At 43.1% G+C, this 26706-nt stretch overlaps 1 protein-coding gene across 5 annotated transcripts in view; it reads right to left on the bottom strand.

The window, feature by feature from the left end:
• LOC137421017 (centrosomal protein POC5-like) overlaps positions 1-26418 on the bottom strand; it is a 69349-nt gene extending 42931 nt beyond the window's left edge. For 2 of the 5 annotated variants that reach the window (XM_068106652.2, XM_068106654.2), the window contains exons 1-7: positions 26304-26393; positions 19733-19791; positions 11306-11383; positions 11107-11198; positions 10642-10818; positions 4812-4916; positions 756-935 (exon numbers count right to left, since the gene is read on the bottom strand). In XM_068106652.2, coding sequence (XP_067962753.2) covers positions 756-935; positions 4812-4916; positions 10642-10818; positions 11107-11198; positions 11306-11383; positions 19733-19748 — 648 coding nt within the window. In that variant the 5' untranslated portion in view covers positions 19749-19791; positions 26304-26393. Of the gene's footprint in view, positions 1-755; positions 936-4811; positions 4917-10641; positions 11010-11106; positions 11223-11305; positions 11384-19732; positions 19792-26303 lie in introns of those variants that run through there. The other 3 variants (XM_078772035.1, XM_078772033.1, XM_068106655.2) reach the window with 3 other exon arrangements.
• Between the last annotated feature and the right edge of the window lie 288 nt (positions 26419-26706).

The raw sequence follows: 26706 nt of genomic DNA, 5'->3' as shown, positions 1-26706 counted from the left end.
CGGCTTCACGCTGTTGAAACCAAAGCTTTCAGAATCATTGGAATCTCCTGCGATGAAGTTAACTCCGAGGGCCTTTCACTCCCTCACCGCAGGCAGGTTGGTGGTCTTTCTGTCTTCTACCGACTCCTCTCCGGCCTTGCTTCCCCAGCTCTCTCTCTCTGTGCTCTGTCCCCCCAATATTCCTTCAGGTCGCACAAGATCTGCCTGCAACCCTCTTATGGTTAAACTGCCAAAATCTAGGCTCTCTGCTCACCTTCACTCTTTCATTCCCCTTTTTTCCCGCCTCTGGAACAAACTCCCCCACTCCCTTCAATCCCACTCCTCCCTCCAGGTCTTTAAAACAGCTGTTCACCACCAACTCTTATCTTCCCCCATCCAAAACCTTGATCTTTTCTACCCCGGTAATTCACCCCAGATGCACTTTTTTTTTTTTGGAAATTCCAACTTCTTTCCTGGAAGTCCTTGCAGTGTTCATATGTTTTATACCTCTCCCACCTCCCCCCCAAGCCCTCCCCCTCCCACATTTCTCCCAATGTCCCTGCTCTCAAATGTTGTGTTTGTGTCCTTCCCCCTCTCTCCCCATCTTGTCTACCGCTCCCCTTATTTTTTGTGTTTTATGTGTCGGTTTGACTTTTTGTGTGATTAGTGTTAGCTTTCACGAGCCTCGATCTTGTTTTCAAAAAAAAAAAATAATAATAATAATAATAATAAAAAGAATTATAATAGAAAGTTTCATGGACAAGAGATTCAATTACCGTGGCAATGCGGGCTTCATAGTCAGCACCCAGTTGTTGACAGACCGCCTGAGCCCTAGCTTGGCAAGCTTCACTGATGTGTTCCCGCCAACGGTTCTGCAGCATGGATCGCCAAGCTGCCATGAAGTGGCGCAGGAGAGTGCGACGATGATGCTTAAAAGCCAATTTTGCAGTCCAGCCCTGAATGCAAACCAAACTTTGGAATAAAAAGCAGACAAGCACACACTGCCCTACAATGGAAAACTAATCTATATTGAACAACATTTGTCATCTCATTCAGATATCTTGTTCACAGACAAACAGGGGTGAAAACATAACCTCCATCCACCTTTGGTGGCGGAGGTAATAATAGTATAAAAAAGGAGGGATGCTAACTTAAAATGTTGAATAATCAAAACAAAATTGAAATAAGAGAGTTTTCCATAATCAAGTGAGAAAATACAAAAGGATGATTGATTTGATTATGGTGGATGAACAGTTTGTAGTTGGAATTATAAGCTTTTGCAGTCTTTTCATGGATTGGATGTTAGAAATCTTCCAAGGTAGGTCGCCGATATTAAGGAATTGTTTGAGGGATAATAAAAGCCAATTCATGTGAGCGTGATCTAATATGCAGGAAACATCATCTGGCTTCAGCCAAAATGTCAAGGCTGAATATAAACCTCTCTGGGCACTAGGGGTTTAGAACCTCATACCATAGTATAATCCACAGTTTATTTTAATGAGAGCAAACTTTCCTTTATCACAAATAAAAGTTACAAAAGTTCATTATAGTTTGGTTAGTCAGATATAATCTTACCACCAAGTAAGATTGATTATATCTGATATAAATTGTGAATTGTGAGACACCAGGTTATATAACCATCCCTTTAGTCCATAAAAGGGGGGGGGATTTAACAGCAATTTCAAATTGTGATAACTTACATGGCCACGTTTGACACAAAGGTGACCAGCGAACCATAGAACTTGACAGCAAAATTTCCTGAAAAATCATTGTGCTGAATCCACACCCAACCTCCTACTCTACTCTACTCTACTCTACTCTACCAAAATCACCCCAAAAACCTCGACATTTCTTTATTGTTGATGCTCACTCAAAACATAGAGAACTAGAGAGTTCATAGAACATTATTCCCCACAGTGTTCAAGTACAAGACTTCAATTTTAATAAAACAATTATTTTAAAGAATGGTTCAAAAAAAAAAAAAAAAAAAGTTTAGCTCCACTGAAGCAGTGTTAATTTGTTATACACCACCCTATAGACATGTTGAAGTACTGCAAAAGCAGAGGTTCTTGGAATCATTATAAAGGTGATTTGTGTTCGTTCTATGGTGTTCAAGTATCCTTACTACAATTCACAGACTGGTGTTTGTTTGTGTGTTTGTTTGTTTGTCATGCTACTCCTCCTACAGTTCTGGCCCGATTACACCCAACCTTGCTACATAGGATCAGCATGACCCCAATTAGTGTATTGGGTTCTTTTTATCTTTGCCAGTGGCCTTGTGGGCACTAGGGGAGGGGGGACGCCAATTCTTTATGTAAATGTGTATCGTGTAGCGCCACTTCCAGGGGGGAGAGGATATTACAAGTCCCCACCCTTTACAGTCCAGTAGTCCTGTCCCCACATTTTCAGTGCAGTGAAGTGTTTTGAATTATAAGCAGTATGCATGTTTTTTCTTCATGTACGTAACCAGTGTTTATTTTTTATTGTCTGGAACGATTGATGAAGTTGTCAGTTGCCAATACACCGCCAAAATTAAGGTAAGTGTCAGAAGAATGTGTTGCATGCTGAGAAAAAGGTTGCCCATAAGGCGGGTACTCTACTAGTATAATCCAATTTAAATAAAAGGTTAAAAGAGGTTTAAAGGCATGTAAATAATTATATTAATTTCGGATTTCCTGCCATTTTCCCTAGTTTCGATTATATCACACTATCTAACACGTTACATTAGTTCTTTGTTCCTGTTGCTTGTGTGCTTTACGTCAGACCTGTCTTTATATTCATGCCCCAATTTGTGTCAAAAATATAATTCAATTTAAATAAGTTGTTCCTTGATCAAAAATAGACAAGACGGATAGAAGGACAGACATGACCCAATTGCTTAACCTCATTTTTCACTTCGCGTGCGCACAGGTAAAAAAAAAAATTTTTTAGAAAAAAAAACAACAAAAAAAAACATTCAGCAGTGGCAAGTCACTTAAGCTTTACTGATGGCAAAAACGACATCACAAATTACTGTTCATGTCTTTGTTAACATGTACATAATTATCACAGCTATTTTACAACTAGAAGTGAGAAACAAAAATCCTCACAGATTACTTAGCAAACTCTGCCAATAAGGAGCAATTCAGAAAGTGCAAAGCTTATGATTATACTGTATCATGTAACAATATGAAATGTAGAGAAAATGTTAATTTTTTTAATCGAATAAATTATCCATGAATGAGAAGACCACATGGAGGCCGAAACAATGGCCTTGCTTACAGTGCTTATAGAAAGTCTACACACCCTTTTAAAAATTTCAACTTTTGTTTCCTTATAACCTGGAATTAAATTGCATTAAATCAGACTTTTTCCACCTTTATTTACACTTTGTAACCAACAACTTCCAAGTGAAAAACAAATTCTACAAATTTCAGAAAATTAATTAAAAATACGAAACCAGAATATCTTGCTTGGATAAGTGTCCACCCCACTGTGTTAATCAATTACAGCTGGGAGTCTGTTGGGATAAGTCTCAAACAACTTTGCACACCTTGATTGGGCAATATTTGCCCATTCTTCTGTACAAAACTGTTCAAGCTCAGTCACTGTTGTGTGTGGAGCGTTGATGGGCAGCAATCTTCAAGTCATGCCACAGATTTTTCATTGGATTTAGTTCAGGGCTCTGGCTGGGCCACTCCAGGACATTTACCTTTTGGTTCCTTAGCCACCCCAGTGTAGCTTTGGCTCTGTGCTTCGAGTCGTTGTCATGCTGAAAACTGGCAGAGCATCCTCCATCCATTTCCGTCCCAATTTCAGGTTTCTTGCAGAAGGCAGCAGGTTTTCCTCTTGGATTTTTTTGTATTTTGCTCCATTTTCCTTTTATCCTGACAAGTGACCCAATCCCTGCTGATGAGAAACACCCCATAACATGATGCTGCCACCACCATGCTTCACAGTAGGTATGGTGTTCTTTGGGTGATGTGCTGTGTTGGGTTTGTGCCAAACATAACGTTTGCATTTAGGCCAAAAAGTTCCATCTTGGTTTCGTCAGACCACAAAACTTTTTGCCATGTGGCTTCAGAATCTCTGCAGTGATTTTTTTGCATACCTCAAACAGGACTGAAGGTGGGCTTTTTTTAATAATGGCTTCCTTCTTGCCACACTACCATACAGGCCAGACATGTGGAGTGCTAGGAATATTGTTGTCATGCACACAGTGACCAGTCTTTGCCATAAAGGCCTGTAAGCTCTTTCAAAGTTGCCATTGGCCTCTTGGCCTCTCTGATCAGTCTCCTCCTTGCTTGGTCATCCAGTTTGCAGGTCCGGCCTGATCCAGGCAGGGTCTTGGTGGTACCATACCCCTTCCACTTCTTAATGATTATCTTGACTGAGCTCCAAGAGATATTCAACACCTTTAGAATATTTTTAATACCCATCCCCTGTTTTGTGCCTTTCCACATCTTTATCCAGGAGATTTTTTGAAAGCTCCTTGGAATTGAATTGAATTGATTGAAGGAAAGGATTTTGAAATTTGTAAGGCATTGTGCATTCAACTTTCTATTGGCATTGTATATTCAATGGTAGTAACTTCATTTTTTAATTACACGTGTATGTATGCACATATCCAACTACAATATTATTTCTCTCAAGAAAGGTTTCACAATCAGCCAATAAAAAAATGACGATGCAGCTCTGACACTTAATGCTGGAATCGGAGCTGGTGCAAATATGTGACCCTTGCAGAATCAAAGGCTGATATGAGCACTGCATGATGAAAAGGAGCAATGCAGAAACATTATTTATTTTATTATAGATGTTGATGAGGTCTTAAAAACAACTTGTTCTCCAACCTCATGCTGTTGCTCAAGGTGCCGCAGCCGCCAATGGTTGCAATTTCTCATCTTCTCAACTTCCTCTTTCTGTCGTTGAAGGCATCTTGAAAGGTTGGAGAGAGCCTGATGATACAACATAGCAATGACAGATCAATGAGGAACAAACTTTTACGTGACTATAGATCATACAGCATTTTAAAAGTCAGAACCAATTAAATTGTTTGTCGCCCATTTATATTTCATGAATCTACAGTAATATAAGGACGAGTCCCAATAATGAGGAACACTCATTGGAACAGCACTATTTGTGGCCACTCCCATTTTAAAGAATCTCCATAAATAAAAAAGAGTGAAATATAGGATTTATGTTTTACAGACTTGGCATTTAATATGGAACATTTTTTTTGTGGGGGTGAACTTACTTTTCAAGATGTCTTAGAACCAAAAGTTCATTGGAATTATGTTGAAATTATTCTAGATTTTGTTAATGTGACCTTTAAAAGAAACAAAAACCACATTTGACATTTCGAAACAAATAAATTGATCCTTGAAAGTGATGTAAACTGATATCGAACTCAATTCATGGACAGTACTGTGTTAAACTTCTGTACGTTTTCCAGAAGTATCTCTTTATTTTGCACATTAGCCAATTTTTTTTTTAACAAAAACAAAAGTTAAATTACGACTGGGATTACGGACAGTAAAATTACAGTTCAGTACTTCGTGTAACCCCCACGAGCATTCAGGAGAGCACGTTCACGTTGAGGCATGCTGTTCACGAGATTTGCCAAGGTTTGGACAGGAATCACTTGCCATGCAGTGACAATAGCCTGCTGCAATTCATGCACAGAGGTCGGCTGCTGGTCCAAGTGGTCGATTTGACGCGTTAATTCTGCCCACAAGTTCTCCATCGGATTCATATCAGGGGACATGGCAGGCCACTCCATATGCTCTTCACCACGGTCAGCAAGAAAGTGTTGGATCATGCGAGCACGATGAGGCCGTGCATTGTCATCTTGGAAGACAAAGTTTCCTCGAAAGGCTGCACGAGCAAATGGAAGCAATGTTTCTTCCAGAATGACCCTGTACTTGAACTGGTTCAGGTTTCCATTCAGAACAACCAGGTCAGTTTTGCCCCCTGCATGAAAAGCAGCCCAAACGGTCACCCCACCACCTCCAGCTTGGACTCTTGGCACTATACAATCTTTGTTGTAGGCTTCATGCACTTGTCTGCGCACTCGGACGTGGCCATCTTGACAATAGACCAGAAATCTAGACTCGTCACTGAAGATCACGTGATTCCAGTGTCCTGGCTGCCATTGTCGGTGCTCTCTGGCCCACTGCAATCGGCGCTAGCGGTGTTGTCTGGTCAGGCGTGGCTTTCTCAGGGGACGCCTGGCACGATAGCCTGCTTGAACCAGTCATTGGTTGACTAGCCTTCTGGATACAGGCACATTTGTCAGTTGCTGCCACTCAGCCCTAAGCCGATTAGCTGACTTGGTATGGCCACTGCAGACTAACCGGTGCAGCTGGTGATCATCCCTCCTTGTGGTTCTGCGGGGACGTCCTGGCCTCGGTATTGGAGTAGGGACACCCCTCTAAGCATTTCGTTTCAGGATCTTTGACACCTGACCTTGAGTGATGCCATACTGCCAAGCAATAGCACGCTGTTTCATGCCGTAATTTCGTAAAGCCACCACTCCATGACAAACAGCATTGTCGAGTTGACGGACCATCTCCAGAGGAAGCGGCAATAACTTTTGGAGATGTGTAGCAGTTGTTTTCCACTAATACAGAACGCAACAACCCTTGTATACCCAACTGTGAAGCCAATCATCAAATGCACCTGTCCGTACATTTTGCCACGCCACCTGTGATATAATCCTGTTGTTGACTTCTTGCTGCGACAGACAATCAGTGACATGGTTCTTTTAACAAATAAATCACCAAAGTGTAAAAGAAACTCACCAGATTGATATACTGAGTTAAGAAAGTAAACCCAAGTCAAGGAAAAAAAATATTCCATATTAAATGCCAAGTCTGTAGATTATTTTTTAATCTTCATCGATTGTGCATATGCAAAGAAATTAAAGCTGCATTAAAGCCAGTTTATTTATACATTTTATTCCCACCAAAATTTGACCACTATTTATGCACAAGATACAAAGTCATGGTCATGGAAGATAAAGATGAAGGGAAAGGAGGAAAGCAATGGAATAGTAGGAAAAACTATGGGATGCACGAACATAAGGAAGGAGATGGAATAATCATTGTAACCTGCAAGTAAAAGGGGTGGGTTAGGCAATTGTTAATGAGGATTGAAAAAGATCACAGGTGGGATGGAGGATGCTCTGCCAGCTTGAAGTTTTGAAGAGAAGAGTCTGGAGAGAATCAAGCCTGTCATGTTATTGGTTAGTCATGGTGTCATGCACTCCCACAAGGTTAAAAGTCCATTCACTGGTCGCTTGTCAAGGGTTTGGGTAGAACGTGCTGGTCCTTATTTCAGGCCTTACATCAGCCCACATCGTTGGGAGTTTTTGCAGTATGGAGAGCTGCAAGATCTGTCCTTTTGGCCAATTGAGGTGCACAGAGGCACACCCCGTTCTCTCAGGTACTTTCCCAAGAACACTGTTTTTGGCTTCTTTGGAAAGCTTTGCGAGCCATTTTAGGTAACAATCCTTCTTTTGCACAAACGATATATACTGTTGCGGATATGGGATTTACATCCATCCATATCCGCTTGTAAATATTCCCCTATTTCCTCCATACTTCCCAACTATCCCCAATCCCCCATTCCCTAGTCCCATTTTCTGTAAACAACACTCTGTAGACCCGACCTCCCCCTATTTCCCCCATTAAATGTCGCATCCAGGTCCACCGCATCTCACGTAGACAACTATAGGACATCTTGCTAGTTATTCTTAGTCTATGTCAGTTAAGGACTCGTTTCCATTGATTCTGACTCTTCGTTGCACCAGAATGTGATTGTATGGCACCGTTAGGAAGTTTAGGACCTCCCAATACCTCCCCGCAGCTCTTCCTCACGGTTCAGCAACAACAACAACAACAACAACGACAACAACGGCGGCGGCGCGGGGAGTGCGCGTCCTCACTCCGGCTTGGTTGGTGGGGGGTGTTGGGAGTGCACCAGGCCTTTCCAACGAGCCGCCATCGAGCATGTGCTCGACGGGGTTACCAAGTAGGGGCTCGCTGTCAGCTCCTCGTCAAGGGCGGAGCCCGGTAACCCCCGCACCCAATAGAAGCGGCGGACCGGTCCCATCTGGGGCGGAGCCAACGAGCCGAGGGCGTGTGACTCCCTGCTGAGCATGCGCAGGAAGAGGGAGGTGACGTCAGATGCGCCCTGAGCTTGGAGAGAGAAGGACGCCACCTCCGAGCGCTGTGACACCTCCCCGCATCTCTGGACTGGACCGTGCTTTATCCTGTCCCTGAGCCAAGGTGCACCTTGTGCTATCGACTGCCTGTCCTTCCCTGCCATCAATCCCTGTGTAAGTCAGTCTTGTTCCGTTTGTCTGTGGTCTGTCTGGGATAGATAAGATTGTGTCTAAGTGCCTATCTCTTCTGTGTCTTTACCTCATTACCTTGTAATCTACCCCTTTTCTCCACCACTAATTATATCCTCCTCCGGAGGTCTTGAGAACTGTACCCCTTGCGTCGTTTCATTTATCCCAGTCGTTGTGTCCTTTCCATCATTGATTTAGCGTAGCGCGATTTGGCCAACGTTCGAGTGGAATCGGGTGAGTTGGGGGTAATCGGGTAAACTGTGCGAACACGGCGGCCATTCCGCTCGGTCAAGCAACATCTTAAGCCGTGTCCGTAACAATACATTAACATGCCCAAATCAACATTGCTGCCAAGAGGTTCTGGGCATGCCGAGCAATCTGGGACGAATTATGTCATTTTGAAAGTCCAGTATTACATAGAACTTCTACTATACTGAATGAATGAATGAATGATCGTTTTAAGGCCATTTTCCCCGCTAGAGCGGGGGTTAGCCTTGCGGGCCCCATGACAATCATGGTTCCCTGTTTGAGGCAATGTTTTTTATGGCCGGATGCCCTTCCTGACGCCAACCCTTGGTCACGCTCTTACGATGCGCAGGGATACGGTGTAACTATTCTAACCTGGGGTACACACGGGGATCATTCATCCCAGCAAGCTGGTACTCAATTTGCCGACCTCGGAAGGATGACAGGCTGAGTCAACCCCCCTGGCGTTAATTCAGCGATCGACCGGGATTCGAACCCAGGATCCTAGGATCCCAAGCCGGCAACCTAACCGCTAAGCCAACACAGGCTCAACTTCTACTATACTAAAGAAATTAAACTTTAAAACGCTCTATATTATAAAAGGTGCCATGTCTGTCTGTCTGTCTGTCTGTCTGTCTGTTTGTCTGTCGTGTTATAACACGAGAACGGATTAACGGATTTCAATAAATCCAACTACGGTGGATTTGGGTAACTCCCGCGAGTATTTGTGATCCAATTTTTTTTTGGGGGGGGGGGGGGGGGTACATGGACACTCGTGTCAAAACTGCAAACGCCAACACGGGATGTGACCCTTGCAGAATGTGACGAGGTTGTTATTGGACAGAGCCATTTTAGGTTTGGTATAGGGTAATAGTAGAACACATTATCACACTTCCCTGAAGGAAGTTGATTATCGCTGCACGGAGAGCAGGATCTCCCCAGGAATACCTTCTTTTTTTCTTCCCCCATAGATTAGCTATTGTAGCAAAGATTGGTATTTCCGTCAGCGACGCGACGGGTCTCATATTCTCGTAATCCTAAACACAATAGTTTTTAAAATTTGGCAGAATATTATATTATTTCCAGACACAAATGCTTCCTGTCGAAACACGTTACATGAATACACAGTTATGCTGAAAATCCATAGCATGCAGTCTTTATATTCCCAAGATTGTGGCAATCTGTGTCAAAACTGATGACAGACATTTACTCTTACAACTCTGGGGCATACTAACTTACATGTCATATCCTATTATTTCACCATGTTCATATTCTTACTTTGAGTAAACTTTACATCTCCAAACGTGATAATTCCTGTCAATCAAAAAAGAAAAAGAAGAAGAAAACATGGGTAAAATCAATCCAAATAAAAAACATTTCTTTTAAGTAAATGTAACAAATACATACAACTAAACATATTGTATGTAAGAGCTGGTAGGCTAGCTTGGAGGTATACAAAATCACCTCAGAGCTGTTTAGCCTGGGTTTGAATTCTGACAGCTATAAAATGTCATGGATTTGGGTAACTGTTTCACAGGCAGCGAGATTCATCAATGTGTGTGCCATCCCTCGGGTGGACGTTAAACTGGTTTCCCGTCTGCCGACATTTGTTGGTGGATGCTAAAGATCCCGAGGTGTCCTTTGCGAATAGTAGGCGAGCTATCTCCGGCACCATGAACAAATTCCAAATTCCTACTACACCAACCAAACCAGGATTGTCACCCGAGCGAATGAAACGGCGATGGGAGGATAAACAAACAAAATGGAAATAAACCCCCTACCAGTTATGGACCAAACGTACAGCCAGAAGTCCATACTGCAACATTTGCCTTCCGAAGGACAAATCCATGTTTCGCATTTTGTTGGTTCAGGTTGATTTGACAAAAGTATGAAGTACAGTAATCAACACAGTATTTCCCCAATTACACTTGAACTACAACACCCATCCGTTTACAGCCATCATTAGCTTCAACCCTTAATCTTACACAGAGCAAAATGCAAACATTAGTAGTTTTGTAATAATACTTTAAAATGGATGACAATGTTTGTTTACAAGATTTCACAATTCCCACAATAACAACCTCATCTTTGCGTTGCCCAGAAGTCTCGTAGCTTTGCAACATCTGCCGCTGATTAGCTAGTTCCGACTCCAGGCGCTCGATGCTAAGCTTCTCCTGCTCACGTTCCCTCTGCATTTTCTGATTTTGTTGTTGAACAAATACCAGCTGCCAGCGAGTCAGCTCAGCAAGCACACTTGCCTGCCCACAGAAAAACACCCATATGGTAAGTAAATAAGGAGATGTGCTTTCATTATACTTTAAGCAAAGTATAAATGAGACAAAAAAATAACCTTTAAGCATTGCAGATATGCTTTTGGGTTTCAAAGTAACTGATGATACATAAAGTGTGCAGACAATAGTCTGTCTGCAGACATATATATAAAGTCTGCAGTCTGTCTGCAGACAATCTTCATAAAACACCTCTGAATGACACATACAGTCGCTTTATATTGCTTCCCTGAAGGAAAAACAACAACCACTCCATACCTTCAGATTTTCACTCGCTCTGTCCAAAATTTGTTCAACTTCAATGAGACTTTCTGATAACATAGAACCGCTGGCCTGTGGCTCTAAGAACTCTGCTTGACACAAATGGACAACACCTTTGTGTCAGTTTCAAAATAACTATTCTTGTTAAATAGCTGTATAAACCACAGGCCAAAGTAAAAAAAAAAAAACGATATACTTGGAGATGTCTTCCTCGATTCATCATCATTATCACTGAAGCCCACAGTGCTTTTCCTTTCTTCATTTTCAAATTGCCCTGCAGTTCAAAAACAAAATATCACATGGCTTATACAATTCCCAAAATGCAGTGCAAAAATATCACTGTGATTATATGTGAAAAAAAGAAAACAAAAAAAAAACATTCAATCTCATGAATCACGGCAGCAAAGTCACGATGTCTTAAAGTTAAACCGCTTGACAGAAAGGGGGGCTTGCAGGCGATTTCCAGACAAACAGCAAAGAGAGTCCCATCTCTAACTACAACTTGGACTAATAAATAAAAAAGGATCTGTGCATGCCATGCCAAAGATGCAGGAGAACACAAGCTGTTCTTCATCTGGGCCGACATTTTAAAATCACAGGGGGAACCTGGTCCTGGCAGAGTGAGGAACTTCTCAATGACAAGGTATTCAAAGACAGCCGTAAGCACCCTCAAAATGTTGCTGTCACGGTTTGGGGTCTCCCCATGATGCTCAAAACATTATGACGAGGCTAAACTGATGATGACCAGAGCTACAGCGGAAAATGAACTGGAGACCAAGGATGTGGAAGCAAGCAACATTTGGTAAAATGAAACAGGTGAAGCAGAGATGTTGCAGCCTCCGGGACAAATCCCATGCTCAATTGAAGAGTGGGAACACAAATCCTAACTCTCTCACTCAAAAGTTAGACAATAAGGAAAGTCAAAGAGTTTGTTACTATAACTATATTTGATCAGAAGCACGAAGGAGTAGGTCAAAGAAAAAGGCAGGTCTAGCATGCCCCGAGAGCATGTGGAAGACTGTTAAAGGAGACAGCAGGTGGTCCTTGGACCCCGGGAGAATGTGGGATCCAGTCAATGGTGCCCCGATAAAATTTCATGGACACCAGGAGTATGTGCAACCGAGCCCGGGGAGTCCCCGGACCTCATCTCCTCTCCTACGAGATCTCAGACTGGATCCCAAAGAATTAGGCATTACACGCGCACACACGCACAACCACCATGTTATAAAATATCCTATGTTTTCCAGGTGCTTCACTTCTTTGTACATCGTGATTGAGACACTTACATCTTTATCTAGAGTTCATAGAACACATTATCCTGTGCAGTGTCCAAGTGTATGCATCAATTGAAATTTAATGATTTTAAAGAAGGTTTTAAAAATTCTGGAAGTTTTGTGCTACCGAAGCAGTCTTGCACATACATCCCCCCTTGTACACACCATAATCTACATGTCCAAGTACGACAAAGCTGGAGGTTCTTGGAAGTGAAAATAAGGCGATTTGTGTTCTACATTCTTCAAGTATACAATTCAATTTGAATAAAATAAAGATTGTAAAAGTTGGATAAAATATTTATTACGGGTTTTACCGCTGTTGACGCAGCGTCTATTACACCACCCTAACATGTTACATTAGTTCTTCATGCTTGTGGTTTGTGTGCATTATGACGTCCTTAAAAACAGGAAATTCCCTGTTTTGAATGATTTTGAATTTTGTTTGACTGTCAGACAGACTAAAAAAAATTATCACACTCCTCTGCGATCGGGACATGTGCGATCGGGATGACTTCAGAGCCAAAGTACGGTAAAACGACGTTTGTTTACCTCCGATTCATGTTCAAAATAACATTATATTTAAATAAGTTTTCCTTAAATAAGTTGACCTTAAATAAGTTGAATATTTTGTTTTTTTAATCCCAGGTACCCCAGTCTTTTCTGTCAATCTGTTTGTTTTACCCATCGTTAAACCCTCTCGCTCCCCTATCTTCTCATCCTTTACCTGCCCTAACCAATTACCCCCACACTATCCTGGAAAGGGAAGACATTGTTTGAGTTTTACAGCAGCGCAATAAAAAAAAAACACATACTCAATGTCCTGCTTCCTCTTCCTCCCGACCTCAAGGACAGGCTCTTTGCTAGTGTGTGATAAAAAAAGTTTTATTTTCAGATACAAGAAACAACAGCAAATTTAAAAGTGGCAATTTTAAATTTGGTAATAAATGAGAGGTGAAACAAATACTATGCCTCGGGTTACCATACGTCTGGTTTTTCCCAGACATGTCCTACTTTTTGGCCCTTAAATCTCCATATGGCTGGGTTTCGTAAATATCTAAAAATATATATTAAAAAAGTCTTTTTTTTTTTTTTTTTAATAAAGGAGCTTAAATATTTATTTGCAATTTTGCTTTTGCATTTTTAAAGAAAGAAATTTTAAAATTTGGGATACTTGTTTTTTTTACCTTATATACATGGTTAAACCATCTTTGTACATTTTCTTGCAGTGATAAAAGGTTGAGATGGTTTGGTCATGTGTTGAGGAAGGATGAAAGTGACTGGTTGAGAAGAGTGATGGAAATTAATGTAGAAGGAAGTAGAGGACGGGGAAGACCGAGAAAGACTTGGCTAAAGATGGTGGAAGAAGAAATGCGGGCAAGGGGGTTAACAAGGAGAGATGCAGAAAATAGGGCAAAATGGAGAAGATTGTCATGGGGACCGCAAGGCTAACCCCCGCTCTAGCAGGGAAAATGGCCTTTAAAATGCATGTTGTTGTTGTTGTTGATAAAATGTGGTTGTGTAATATTTGGACCAGGACAGTTTGGTACAAGTCCTTACTACTCTGTCATGGCGTAAGCGATGTGTTCAAAGATTGACACTCATGTGTCCACTTCCTGTACAACGAGAGAGAGAGACAGAGACAGAGACAAAGAGACAGAGACAGAGAGACAGAGAGAGACAGAGTCCAGTGGCATGCTCAGTCCGCGAGTCGGTCTTTTCTGAGTCTGTACCATACACACTTGTTTCATTTTCTTCAAGAGCTCTTTATTTTACTTTATTTTACTACCCCTGCACACAATACCAAAACGAAAGTGGAAATTCACTGCAGAACTAAAGACAAAATTCCTGTGTTTTCAAAGTGGATGAGAAGAATGGGAAGCAGAGTCATTGGTATGTAGAGCTGGTACGTACGTTTGAGGCAAATAAAAGTACTTTTGATTTACAATATCATGTGGACTGGGTAAGCACAATATTTCCAGTAATAATTCAGTATTTTGACTGGAAGAACGGTGGTTTGTAGTGTGGAAGTGTAAAATTTATCAAATCAAGTAATTTCTATGAGCCACAACCTGCTTTCCTAGTGTGCAAGTTTTTTTGTGGTTTCCATGCAGAATCTGGGATTTCCTACAGTTGGCAAGTTATCTCCGACACTGACCAAATTTGTTGCTCGAGAAAAGTGAAATTCTTAGTGGAGGCAATGGTAGACCACATATTATAACCACCTTTAGAGGCCATTTTTCCCCGCAAAGCGGGGGTTGGCCTTTTTCGGGAACCGTGGTTGTTGTTGTTTTTTCAGTCCCCTTTTTGAAGCAATGTTTTACGGCCGGATGCCCTTCCTGACGCCAACCCTTTTTGCCGCCTTTAACGACAAACAGGGAATTACCAGTGAACTGGTACTCAATTTGCCGACCTCGGAAGGATGACAGGCTGAGTCAACCCCCCTGGCGTTAATTCAGCGATCGACCGGGATTCGAACCCAGGATCGTAGGATCCTAAGCCGGCACCCTAGCCGCTAGCCCAACACCAGGGATAAACACCAGGTAGACCACATATTGTCATGACAAAATCATTTATGACTGAGGGTAATATGATTACAAATAGGGTTTTTGGAAATAATGTAATGTGAGATCGAGTATGTCTTATTGAGTTATATAAGCAAATTGGAGAAAAGATATTGTTTTCTTGGTAAATAATTAAATAAAAATCCATGTGGGCTAGCTCTCTCTGGCTCTCTGATCCAATATATGATTTTGACTTATGAGGGAAAAGATGAGTTTGCAGATTGAAAAAGGATGTGATTGTCATCGCTACTGAGTGACCTTTTGATTAAATAAGGACTTTCTTATTTTATGCCTGTTTTTATTGATTTCTAAATATTAAACCATAAAGTTAATGTCCCTGTAACGGCATTATAAAACGTTGCTGCAAAGTTATAATAACGTTAACGCAACGTTATGATTGATAGAGTCTTGGCGCCGAAGAGTCTCGACCAACACATTCTTCTCATTAAAGAATTTGAAAATGCAGACCTGCTCTCAGCAGGGAGTACTCTCATCTCAATATTTCACTCGACCAATCACATTGTATCCCCCGATCCTTGCTCCCTCCCACCCAAACTTTGTCCAACCAATCCTACTGCTCTCCTCCCCTCTCTTCGCTCCTCCCCCCTCCACTTGCTCCTCCCACTTCAAATTGTATAAGAATCAGAACTGATGTCCAAATAGCAGGATTAGCACTGGAATTGTAAGATGTTGGTGTGTTGTACTTTAGGATTTTCACTAGGTTTGTAATGCTGTAAATGTTGTACTTAGGATGTTTTGCTTCGCTGGTCGATTCTGTATGGTTACACTGTATGTTGACTGTATACTATGCATGCTACTGTATCTCTATGATGTTTCCTTTGATGTACATCTCTACTGTACCAGGATTTCACTTGGGATCTTCTGTGAATCTTGCAATGTAATTTGTGAATTGTAATATGGTTTGATAAAGGTTATTGTTTCTTGCTGTGTATTTCCTTGTAGACAGAAAGTGTTGTCCTCCTCGGGAATTAAAATTTGTGATTCATCTTCTGACAAAGGTTATGGACATTGAATTTTTGGTTCATCTATTACATACTAATGTAGTGATTAAAATGTAGTGAATGATTAAACCCGTGTGGTTTTATTTAAAGCTTTATCCCGGTGTGTACCCTGGTTAGAATAGGTACACCGTATCCCTGCGTGTCGTAAGAGGCGACAAAGAGGGTTGGCGTCAGGAAGGGCATCCGGCCATAAAAACATTGCCTCAAAAAGAGAACCATGACAATTACAACTACATATGGGCAGGGTACAGCCCGAAGTGGAGATCGGTTTCTGAGGTTTGGGACATGAAATGTAGGGACAATGACAGGGAGATCAGAAGTGGTGGAAGTATTGGTCAGAAGAGTGGACATATGTTGTGTGCAAGAGACGAGATGGAAGGGAAGTGGTGTGAGAATGGTGAAGGGCAGGCAGGGACAGAAATACAAGTTTGTGTGGCAAGGGTGCCCGGAGGGCGTGAATGGTGTTGGTGTCCTGTTTTCTGAGGAGTTTGTAGACAGTGTGGTGAGTGTGACTAGAGTTAGTGATAGGTTGATAATGGTGAAAATGATGATTGGAAAGCTCTTGGTGAACGTCATCTCGGGATATGCTCCGCAGGTTGGTCGGAGCGATGAAGAGAAGGACAAGTTCTGGTGTGCGATAGAGAAGCTGATGGAAAATGTGAAAGATGAGGAAGTTGTTGTGGTAGGAGGAGACCTAAATGGAGATGTGGGAAGGAGTATGGACGCTTTTGAGGGAGTTCATGGGGGTTACGGATATGGTGTGAGAAATGGAGAAGGTGAAAGGATTTTGGAGTTTGCTGATGGAGCTGATTTGTTGATTTGTAACAATCAGTTCCAGAAAGGGGATAATAAGCTTGTTACATACACGTCAGGTGGGTCGACGACAACCGTTGACTACCTGATGGTGCGTAGGCGAGATAGGGGGCACCTCCGGGACACAAAGGTGATCCCGGGGGAGGAGGCTGTTTCACAGCACCACTTGGTTGTCTGCGACATAAGGGTGAAAGGTGCGAGGAGAGCTCGGCGGGTGAAGTACCAACTGAGAATGAAGGTGTGGAGGTTGAAAGAGGTGACACTAAGGGAGGCATTAAAAGAGAGGCTGAGTAGGGTAGAGGATGATGTGGTTGAGCTTGAACGTGGTTGGATGTCAATGAAAGATAGTCTGTTGGGAGCCGTTGGTGAGGTATGTGGATGGACAAAAGGACCACCGAGGCACTCGGAAACATGGTGGTGGGATGATGAAGTTGGAAAGAGGATTGATGAGAAGAGGAAGAAGTTCAAGGAGTGGCAGAAGGCGAAGGGTACGGGAGCAGAAAAAGCAGAGCATGAAAGTTATAAGGCAGCCAAGAAGGCTGCAAAGAAAGAGGTAGCAAAGGCGCAGGAGGCATGTAGGAAAATGTTCGGAGAACGCTTGGATTCGGAAGAGGGTCAGAGAGCGTTATTCAGGATTGCAAAGCAGATAGCGAAAGAGAGGTGTGATGTGATGGGGGTGAGTTGCTTGAAGGATGAAGTGGGACAAATCGTTGTGGACCCAGATGGAATTAAAGGAAGATGGAAAAGATATATGGAAATGCTGTTGAATACAGAGAATGAATGGGATGGCAACATAGAGAGTAACCCAGTTTTAGGACCGGCAGAGAAGATAACTGAGGAGGAAGTTGAGGAAGCGATAAAAGCAATGAAGAGTAAAAAGCGGGAGAGCCGACGGGAGTTGTGGGAGATATGTTGAAGGCAGCAGGAAGTTGGGGGGTGAAGAGAATGACAGAGATCTGTAATCTGGTGGTGAAAGAAGGCCGCATTCCGGTGGATTGGGAACTGAGTACCCTCGTCCCTCTATACAAGGGGAAAGGTGACCCTCTGGAGTGTGGCTCGTACCGAGCGATAAAGTTATTGGAGCATGGAATGAAGGTATTGGAAAGGGTGTTGGAGAGGAGGATAAGGAAGAAGGTGAAGATCGACGAAATGCAGTTTGGATTTATGCCAGGAAGAGGCATGACAGACGCGCTCTTTATTGTGAGGCAGTTGCAGGAGAAGTACATGGAGAAGAGGAAGAAGTTGTTTCTTGGGTTTGTTGATCTGGAGAAAGCAATCGATAGGGTTCCAATCGAAGTATTGACATGGGCATTGAGGAAGTTAGAAGTGGAGGAATGGTTGATCAGAGTAGTGATGGCAATGTACAAAAGAGCGCGCACAGCTGTAAGGACGAAGGACGGGAACAGTGGTGAGTTTGAGGTGAAGGTGGGAGTGCATCAGGGGTCGGTACTAAATCCACTACTATTTGTAGCTGTGATGGAGGTGCTGGCTCAGAACGTAAAGGAGGGTTTACCGTGGGAGTTGTTGTATGCAGATGATCTGGTGTTGATTGTGGAAAGTATGGATGGATTGAAGGAAAAGATGAACAAGTGGAAGGAATGTATGGAGACAAAAGGTCTGAAGGTGAATATAGGAAAGACGAAGGTGATGGCAAGTGGTAAAGCATGTGGTGAAGTGGAAAGAACTGGGAAGTGGCCATGTGCTGTGTGCAGGAAGGGTGTCGGAGTGAATTCCATTCAATGGATAATGTGCGCTGAGTGGGTTCATCAAAAATGTAGTGGTCTGAGAGGGTCATTAACCAGTGTGGCAGCTACATTCAAATGTAAGGTGTGCACAGAGGGAGCTGCAGATGGAGGAAATGTTGAGTTGGATCTTGGAGACGGCGTGAAGCTGGAAGGTGTGAAAACATTTTGCTACCTCGGAGACATGCTGAATGGAGAAGGTGGATCAGACACGGCAACGGTTGCTAGAGTGAGATGTGCATGGAAAAAGTTTCGGGAACTGAGTGGCGTGCTGATGATGAGGGGAGTGTCGTTGAAGCTGAAGGGAAAGGTGTATGCTGCATGTGTGAGAAGTGTTATGATTTATGGGAGCGAGACATGGGTCATGAATGTAGAGCAGCAACGAAGGCTGGAAAGGGTGGAAATGTGAATGGTTCGGTGGATGTGCGGAGTATCGTTGAGAGAGAGGAAGACAAATGATGAATTGCGAAAGATGATGGGAATAGAGCCTGTGATTTATGCTGTGAAGAGGAACAGGTTGAGATGGTTTGGTCATGTGTTGAGGAAGGATGAAAGTGACTGGTTGAGAAGAGTGACGGAAATGAATGTAGAAGGAAGTAGAGGACGGGGAAGACCGAGAAAGACTTGGCTAAAGATGGTGGAAGAAGAAATGCGGGCAAGGGGGTTTAACAAGGAGAGATGCAGAAAATAGGGCAAAATGGAGAAGATTGTCATGGGGACCGCAAGGCTAACCCCCGCTCTAGCAGGGAAAATGGCCTTAAAATGCATGTTGTATTACATACTAATGGAGGAAAATTATCCCTATCAATATTCAAAATTAAACGAGATCTAGAACACATCTAATGAGACTTCCGATACGATTGCTCAATACTTAAAGTCATGATACTTTTCAAGTGTACTTGTTATTATTTTATTTTTTTTGGAGTGTCTTTCTCCAGAGTTTCCTCTTTTATTAAAGTACAAATATGGTAACCCTTCGATACCACACAACAAATTACTCCATCAAAAATGATTGGCAAAGCAATGACCAATTTTAACATTGTGTGGATCCATCATATGGCGAGAACCAGTTGAAGCATGGTAAAAGGTTTTTGAGATTTCTCCAATAAAATGTACTTCCAGTGACAAGAGAACAGTCAATCATCCACAAGGTGGTAGATTGGGGTGTGGTTCAAAAAGTGAAGAAACAAAAAATAGATATAATAACCTACCATATGGCCTTTCCATATCTCAGTTGCCCGTTAGGAGGATGTAGAAGTTTGTGATAAATCTGAAACAAGCAAAGAAAAAAACATAATGAACTCAAATTGCAGTGTATCATCCAGAATGGTAAAAACCTTCCAAAGAACAATTCAACATTTAAATTTGAATTGATATGTTATGAGTAGACTACGGATTTTTATGTTAAGAAAATAGGCCTTTTATGTTTTGAAAAGCGGAATTTTTTTTTTTTTATGTGAAAAAATCCCGAAATATTTTTTTCCCCCGTTTTATTCATTTTTTATTATTACCAAGTTTTTCAGAAATCAGTCAAAAAAAGAACAAAAAATGGTAAGCTTTTTCCTGCACAACATTAAGCACTTTGGGCTAGTAAACAGGTAAAAAATGACGTTCAGGTACCTTTATTGCAACCGCATTGTTTGATAAGTAGAGGACTAGAAGAAATTGACAAGACCCTTTTAGGAACGGTTAAAGTAGGTGTTTGAAATCATTATCTTGGTAATGTTCTCCTTGGTGAGGCGGTGTCGGCGGTCGGTGAGGACGTTTCTGTAGACGGAGGACCTTTCCACGTCGACACTGACGATGGGGCAGTACCTCAAGAGGGGGATGTCAGCAAGCTTGACTCCAGCCGGCACACCAACCTCAGATCCGTGCTGATCTCCATCCAGGATCAAAGCCACTGTCCTCAGCACACCAATGTCGGGATTGCGCTGCAGCACCGCCTTGAACTTGGTGAGCAGGATCTCCTTACGGCAGCCTCGGATCTTTTCGAGCTCCTCCTTGGCCTGATCAAGGAGCTGGAAGGCCTTGGCCAGCTCCATGCCGGCCTCCTCCAGCTGCTTAAGGATCTTCGGGATGAACGACACGTGGGCATTTAAGAAGACCAAACTGAGCTTGATGTCCGCCTTTCCGAACAGGTCCTTGGCACTCCGGATTGCCATCGCGTCGTCATCGTTCAGCTGGTCCACAATGTCCTTGACGGCCTCGAAGTGCTCGGCGTAAAACACCGCGGCGTCGATCCACGTCCCCCACCGAGTCAGAATGGGCTCCGGGGGGAGAGAAAGATTGGGCTGCTGCTCCTTCCAAAAGACAACACGCGACGGGGCTTTGACGAACACCTTCTTCCTCGTGGCAATCAGGTCGTTGACGTCCTTGAACATTTCTCGGACTGTCTCGCAGACACGGTGGAGCGCGTGGGCAACGCAAGTCACATGCAGCAAGTCCAGGAAGAGTTCCTTCAGGGCATGGCCGGCCTTGATCATATAGGCCGCGGCGTCGCTGACGAGGACCTTGAGGCACTCCGGCTTGAAATCAGGCCAAATATAGCGCAGCGTGTCATTGACTGCACGCACGATCTCCCCGGAGTTGGTCTGCTCCAGAAACATGCACTGGACGAGGTGGGGACGAAAGTACCCCTCCTTGGACAAGCGTCCCGCGATGATGTTGGCCACATATCGACCTGCCGAATCGGTCGTCTCGTCGACGGACAGCCAGATGGGCTGCTGTCTGAGGTCGGCACGGATCCCCGCCAAAGCCTCGTCGTAGCACTTGTCGAGGTAGTGCTTTCGAATCCAGCTTTCATTGGGGATCTGGAGAGTGATGTGCTTCTCCAGGAACGACCGGAGGGCAGGGTTTTCCAATTTCGACCATGGGATGCCAGCGGCCAGCATGGCCTGGCACAGCTCCTGAGCCACGACGTCGCACTTGTGCCTCTTTCCGCCACCAATGTCCTCCATGGTGGCTTGCGTGACCGTCTTCTTCTTCAAGGCCAAGTTGCTCTTGTGGCGGTCTCCTCGGACATGTGGGGCCAGCTCAGACTTCTGCTTCGCCCGGAAAGTCTTTTCACAAGCTCGACAGAAAGCCATGTCACTCGACACGTACTTGAAGGTGGCCCCATCGCCGCCAGCGTTGAATTCCTTCAGCCACTTATCACGAAGAGCAGCACTCATCTTGATAGACTTGTTCACACTTTGTGTACACTCTCTCACTGTAGTACACCGCCTCACTGCTGTACACGCTGGGGACGCAACGCACGCAAGTGGACGCAACGTTTTGTTTTTGAGATCGATCGCAGTTAAAAATTTCGATCGCAGTTACAAATTTTGATCGCAGTTTAAAATTTCGAAAAATTCCCTAATTTTTTTTAGCGTTGCCAGACATTTTCGACCAAAAAGGGCATTTTGTTTTATTTTTCCCAAAAAAGGGCGAAATTCTTTTTTTCTCCGAAAATAGCAAAATAATTTTTTTGCGCGCAAAAAAGCCGTTTTATGTGAAAAAATATTTTTTATTTTTTCACATAAAAATCCGATGTGCAGTTATGACCAATACTCCCCTACCACCACTGCTACTTTCACGGCCACATTGCCTTCTTGTGGTGTCAGCAGGGGAATGTTTTTGGGCCACGTTTTTCGCAAACGGGCTGAACAGACCTCACATGCAACAGTAGGTAATGTGGGAAGGAAATTGAGACTGCAGTGAGGGCTTCACAAACGACAGCAAGGGATCTTTAACGTCCACCAGCTGATTTATCCCTTTTTTATGTCGTGTAGTTGACTCGCCTTTTTACCTCTCCATCAGGGGTGTAGTGAAAATGTATCAAAGTTGAACCCAGGTGTGATGCTCACTTAAACCACTGAGAGGCGTCTATAAGACATCGGACGTCCGCGACTCCGGGCCACTCCTGCGACATTTACTCTATGACATGTAGACTCGGATGGTACGTACATGCAGATATTCTAGGCTTGCTTGCATTGACTAATACTAGGGCATGCCCGTACTATATATATATCTAAAATTATATCCCCCCCCCCCCCCCCCCCTCTATTTACATGAAATGGTTTGGTCCATTCGCAAAGCCAAAGCGAACGGCTTGCGAGTACGGTGACAATCCCCCCCCTCTATTTACATGAAATGGTTTGGTCCAAAGCGAACGGCTTGCGAGTACGGTGACAATCCCCCCCCCCCCCCTCTATTTACATGAAATGGTTTGGTCCAAAGCGAACGGCTTGCGAGTACGGTGACAATCCCCCCCCCCCCCCCTCTATTTACATGAAATGGTTTGGTCCAAAGCGAACGGCTTGCGGAGTTTGGTAAAGAAATCGCCATAGCGTGCACAAACGCGCAGGAAAGCGAAAGAATCGCAAATTAGTTTTAATTAGTTTTAAAACATAGTTTAACGCCAACATAGCGGCAACATAGTTTGCCAACGTGAAATAAATGAATACGCTCTCAAATGTGCCGTCCGAGGCAGAGTCTGTTCGCCACGTTCGGCACACGTGATAACTCGCTGCTCTCTGATTGGTTGAATCGTTTTTTGGACATAGCTCGGTAACTACTTGTCCGATTAATTTAAAACCTTGAAAAGGCACATCCTCGGGTCCCCAGCAATATACCTGGCAAGTTTCAAGTATATCGGACCGGTAGTTGTCGAGAAACAGCGGTCGCATACACACAGACACACACACAGACACACAGAGATTACTGGAATTATAGATAGACTAGGGCATGCCCGTACTATATATAAGCTAGGACGTGCCCGTACGTGGGTGCCCGTTCCTTGCCAAAAAAAAAAAAAAAAAAAATTTGTGTAGGGGTGTGTGTGTGTAAACATCCTAGGGCGTGCCCGTACGTGGGTGCAAAAAAACATGCGTGCAAACAACAACAACAAAAAAAAACTTTGAAACCACGTGGCAGTAACGACCACAGAACCCCCCCCCCCCCCCTCTATTTACATGAATGGTTTGGTCCATTCGCAACGACCACAGAACCCCGCCCCTCTATTTACATGCAATGGTTTGGTCCAAAGCGAACGGCTTGCAGTGTTTGGTAAAGAAATCGCCATAGCTCGGTAACTACTTCTCCGATTAATATGAAACCTTGAAAAGGCACATCCTCGGGTCCCCAGCAATATACCTGGCAAGTTGCAAGTATATCGGACCCGTGGTTGTCGAGAAACAGCGGTCACAGACAAACAAACAAACACACACACAGACACACACACACACACACACACACACACACACACACAGAGATTACTGGAATTATAGATAGATTATCGATCCTTCCTATATGATGCCAAGATCCTGATATATATTGCATGATTGTATTCTACAGGATGATGCCAGAGATCTGATTGTTATTAAACCTACCTATGGGACAAAGTTGTGGACTTGATTGATTTCTACAACAAGGGGTGTGTTCCATTATCAACCAGATTGTAGAGCGCTCGCCAACTGGCTTAACCCAATAGAGTGCAGGATTTACTGGTTAGTAGCTAGCTAGCCCAGAAATGTTTTTTTGCCATCAGCTTTTCTCCACCAATTAGAAGCAAGCTTTTATAACTTACCCCAAGTCTTATTCTTTGTAAGAAAGGTCATTATTCGTTCTTTTGGTTGATCTCAGTTCAAGCTCATTTGCATACAAATACTGGCTAGAGCATGCCCGTATAATGACCATATTTGGTAAGGGGGTCACAATTGTGGTTGACCGACCTGTGCGATTTGGCCACGATTGTGGCCCGACATGCTTTATGGGTTAAGCAATCCAGCAAGCACTCCAACGAAGTGGTTCATAAGGAACAGTTGGCTTGGCAAGCGATAACATAGCAATTGCTGATTGGTATTACTGAACAAACCCCTGATTTCATGCTGTCTTTTTGTGAATTCTGTACTGATTCTTCATTATATATTCTGGTCATGATACATTGGCAAGGAGTCACAATTCGAATCGGACGGAACAAAACAACACCAACAACAACGAAAAATAACAACACTAAGATGGCGAAATAGAAAACAACAACGAAGACGAAGTAACCACAGTGAAGAAGAGGATGAGAAAACACAGTGAAGAAGAAGACTTTCATCCGCAGCTCAATGGAATACTGTTCCCCCCTCTGGGCCGGTGCTCCTGCCTCACACCTAGCTCGGCTTCACGCTGTTGAAACCAAAGCTTTCAGAATCATTGGAATCTCCTGCGATGAAGCTAACTCTGAGGGCCTTTCACTCACTCACCGCAGGCAGGTTGGTGGTCTTTCTGTCTTCTACCGACTCCTCTCCGGCCTTGCTCCCCCAGCTCTCTCTGTGCTCTGTCCCCCCCAATATTCCTTCAGGTCGCACAAGATCTGCCTGCAACCCTCTTATGGTTAAATTGCCAAAATCTAGACTCTGCTCACCTTCACTCTTTCATTCCTCTTTTCTCCCACCTCTGGAACAAACTCCGCCCCCCCCCCCCCCTCCCTTCAATCCCACTCCTCCTTCCAGGTCTTTAAAACAGCTGTTCACCACCATCTCTTATCTTCCCCCCTCAAAAACCTTGATATTTTCTACCCCCACTAATTCACCCCAGATACACTGTTTTTGAAATTCCAACTTCTTTCCTGGAAGTCCTTGCAGTGTTCATGTGTTTTATACCTCTCCCACCTCCCCCCAGCCCTCCCCTCCCACATTTCTCCCGATGTCCCTGCTCTCAAATGTTGCGTTTGTGTCCTTCCCCCTCTCTCCCCATCTTGTCTACCGCTTCCCTTATTTTTGTGTTTTATGTGTCGGTTTGACTTTTTGTGTGATTAATGTTAGCTCTTTCACGAGCCTCGATCTTGTATACAAAAAAAAAAGAAGAAAAAGACGTAACACAAATGAGGAAGAGGAGGAATAACAAGAACAACGAAGAAGAAACATCAAACGAAGAAACAAAAGAAGAAGACGACGAAGACTTTGACTTACCCTTGCCATAAATAATATCGTTTTCACCTGAAAAAGCTTTCACAGTGACACCCTACAGTTACCCGTTTATAAAATAGTTGTAATACAGTACTCCATATATTTGAAAGATCACATCAGTTGCTTCAGCATCCTCGATTTTGTTGTCTGAACCAGACATGTCACGATATCTCGATATTCAATCCTGTGCCACAACGCCACATTATCCTCCAAATCGGGTTTCTTCGAGAAATACGGATACCGTATATACAATCATAGAGAGCTTTATTCTCACGGTATCTGTGTTTTGCATACCGAAGTAAGCCGTCAAAGTATTTAGAAAATGCCAGTGTCTGCCAGGGCGGCCGAGCTGTCACGTTTGTTTGTCTCCCATTAAATGGCGGACGGGCTTCGTATCCCAGTGCGACGTGACGTCATTGCAAAGTTCCTATTGAAGCGAACGTTTCCACATTAAATTTTGTTCCAAACAAAATCTGAAGAGGATAAAGTTAGCCACAAGAAAATTCTCAAACCTGTTGAAGGCCCGCTTAAATTCCAACACACATTAATCCTTGCATGTTAAAATATTCACGTCTGAGGTAAATACAAGCAGATAAGTGAAGTACAAAACTCAAAACAAAAGCGCTGTCAATTTGACTCACACTTAACTTATCTTTATACACATTTTACATATCGATCTCCATCCGCCGAACGGCGAGTCACGATCCTTTAACTTTAATAATGCTTTACAGTTTACGTCCCTCCACCCGGCTAGCAAAACCCAGGTAATCTAATCCAGCTCATGAGCCGGACTGCTAAAAAAAAGGGTATTTCAGAGATGTGTGTAACATTATTAATATTTACTCACCGAATTATCAAACGCGATACAAACAAGGCATAAAACGTTTGAGTATTTAAACTAACCGCGACAGGGCAATAACAACGACCCGGATTGGCTGATAGAGAATCAGTCGCTTTCCAACAACGCTTCTGATTTGATATAAGAATAAGAAGCTCTGATTGGTTAGTTATCGTTTAAAGGTTCATTCAGGCGTGGAAAAACCACTGAATTGAAAATATATATTATATATATATTATATATATATTATATAAATATATATTATATAAATATATTATATATATATATATATTATATACTGTATATAGAATATATATATATATATACATATATACTTTTTTTTTTTTTTTTCAGTTCAGTGGGAAAAACAAAAACAAAATATATTTTGTGGAATAAATGGAGACGTGCAACA

The sequence above is a fragment of the Myxine glutinosa genome, chromosome 2 (genome assembly GCF_964187855.1).
Source record: "Myxine glutinosa chromosome 2, kmMyxGlut1.1, whole genome shotgun sequence".
Taxonomy (NCBI): domain Eukaryota; kingdom Metazoa; phylum Chordata; class Myxini; order Myxiniformes; family Myxinidae; genus Myxine; species Myxine glutinosa.
Note: the sequence above shows the minus strand (reverse complement) of the source record. Positions and strands in the feature narration are given on the sequence as shown.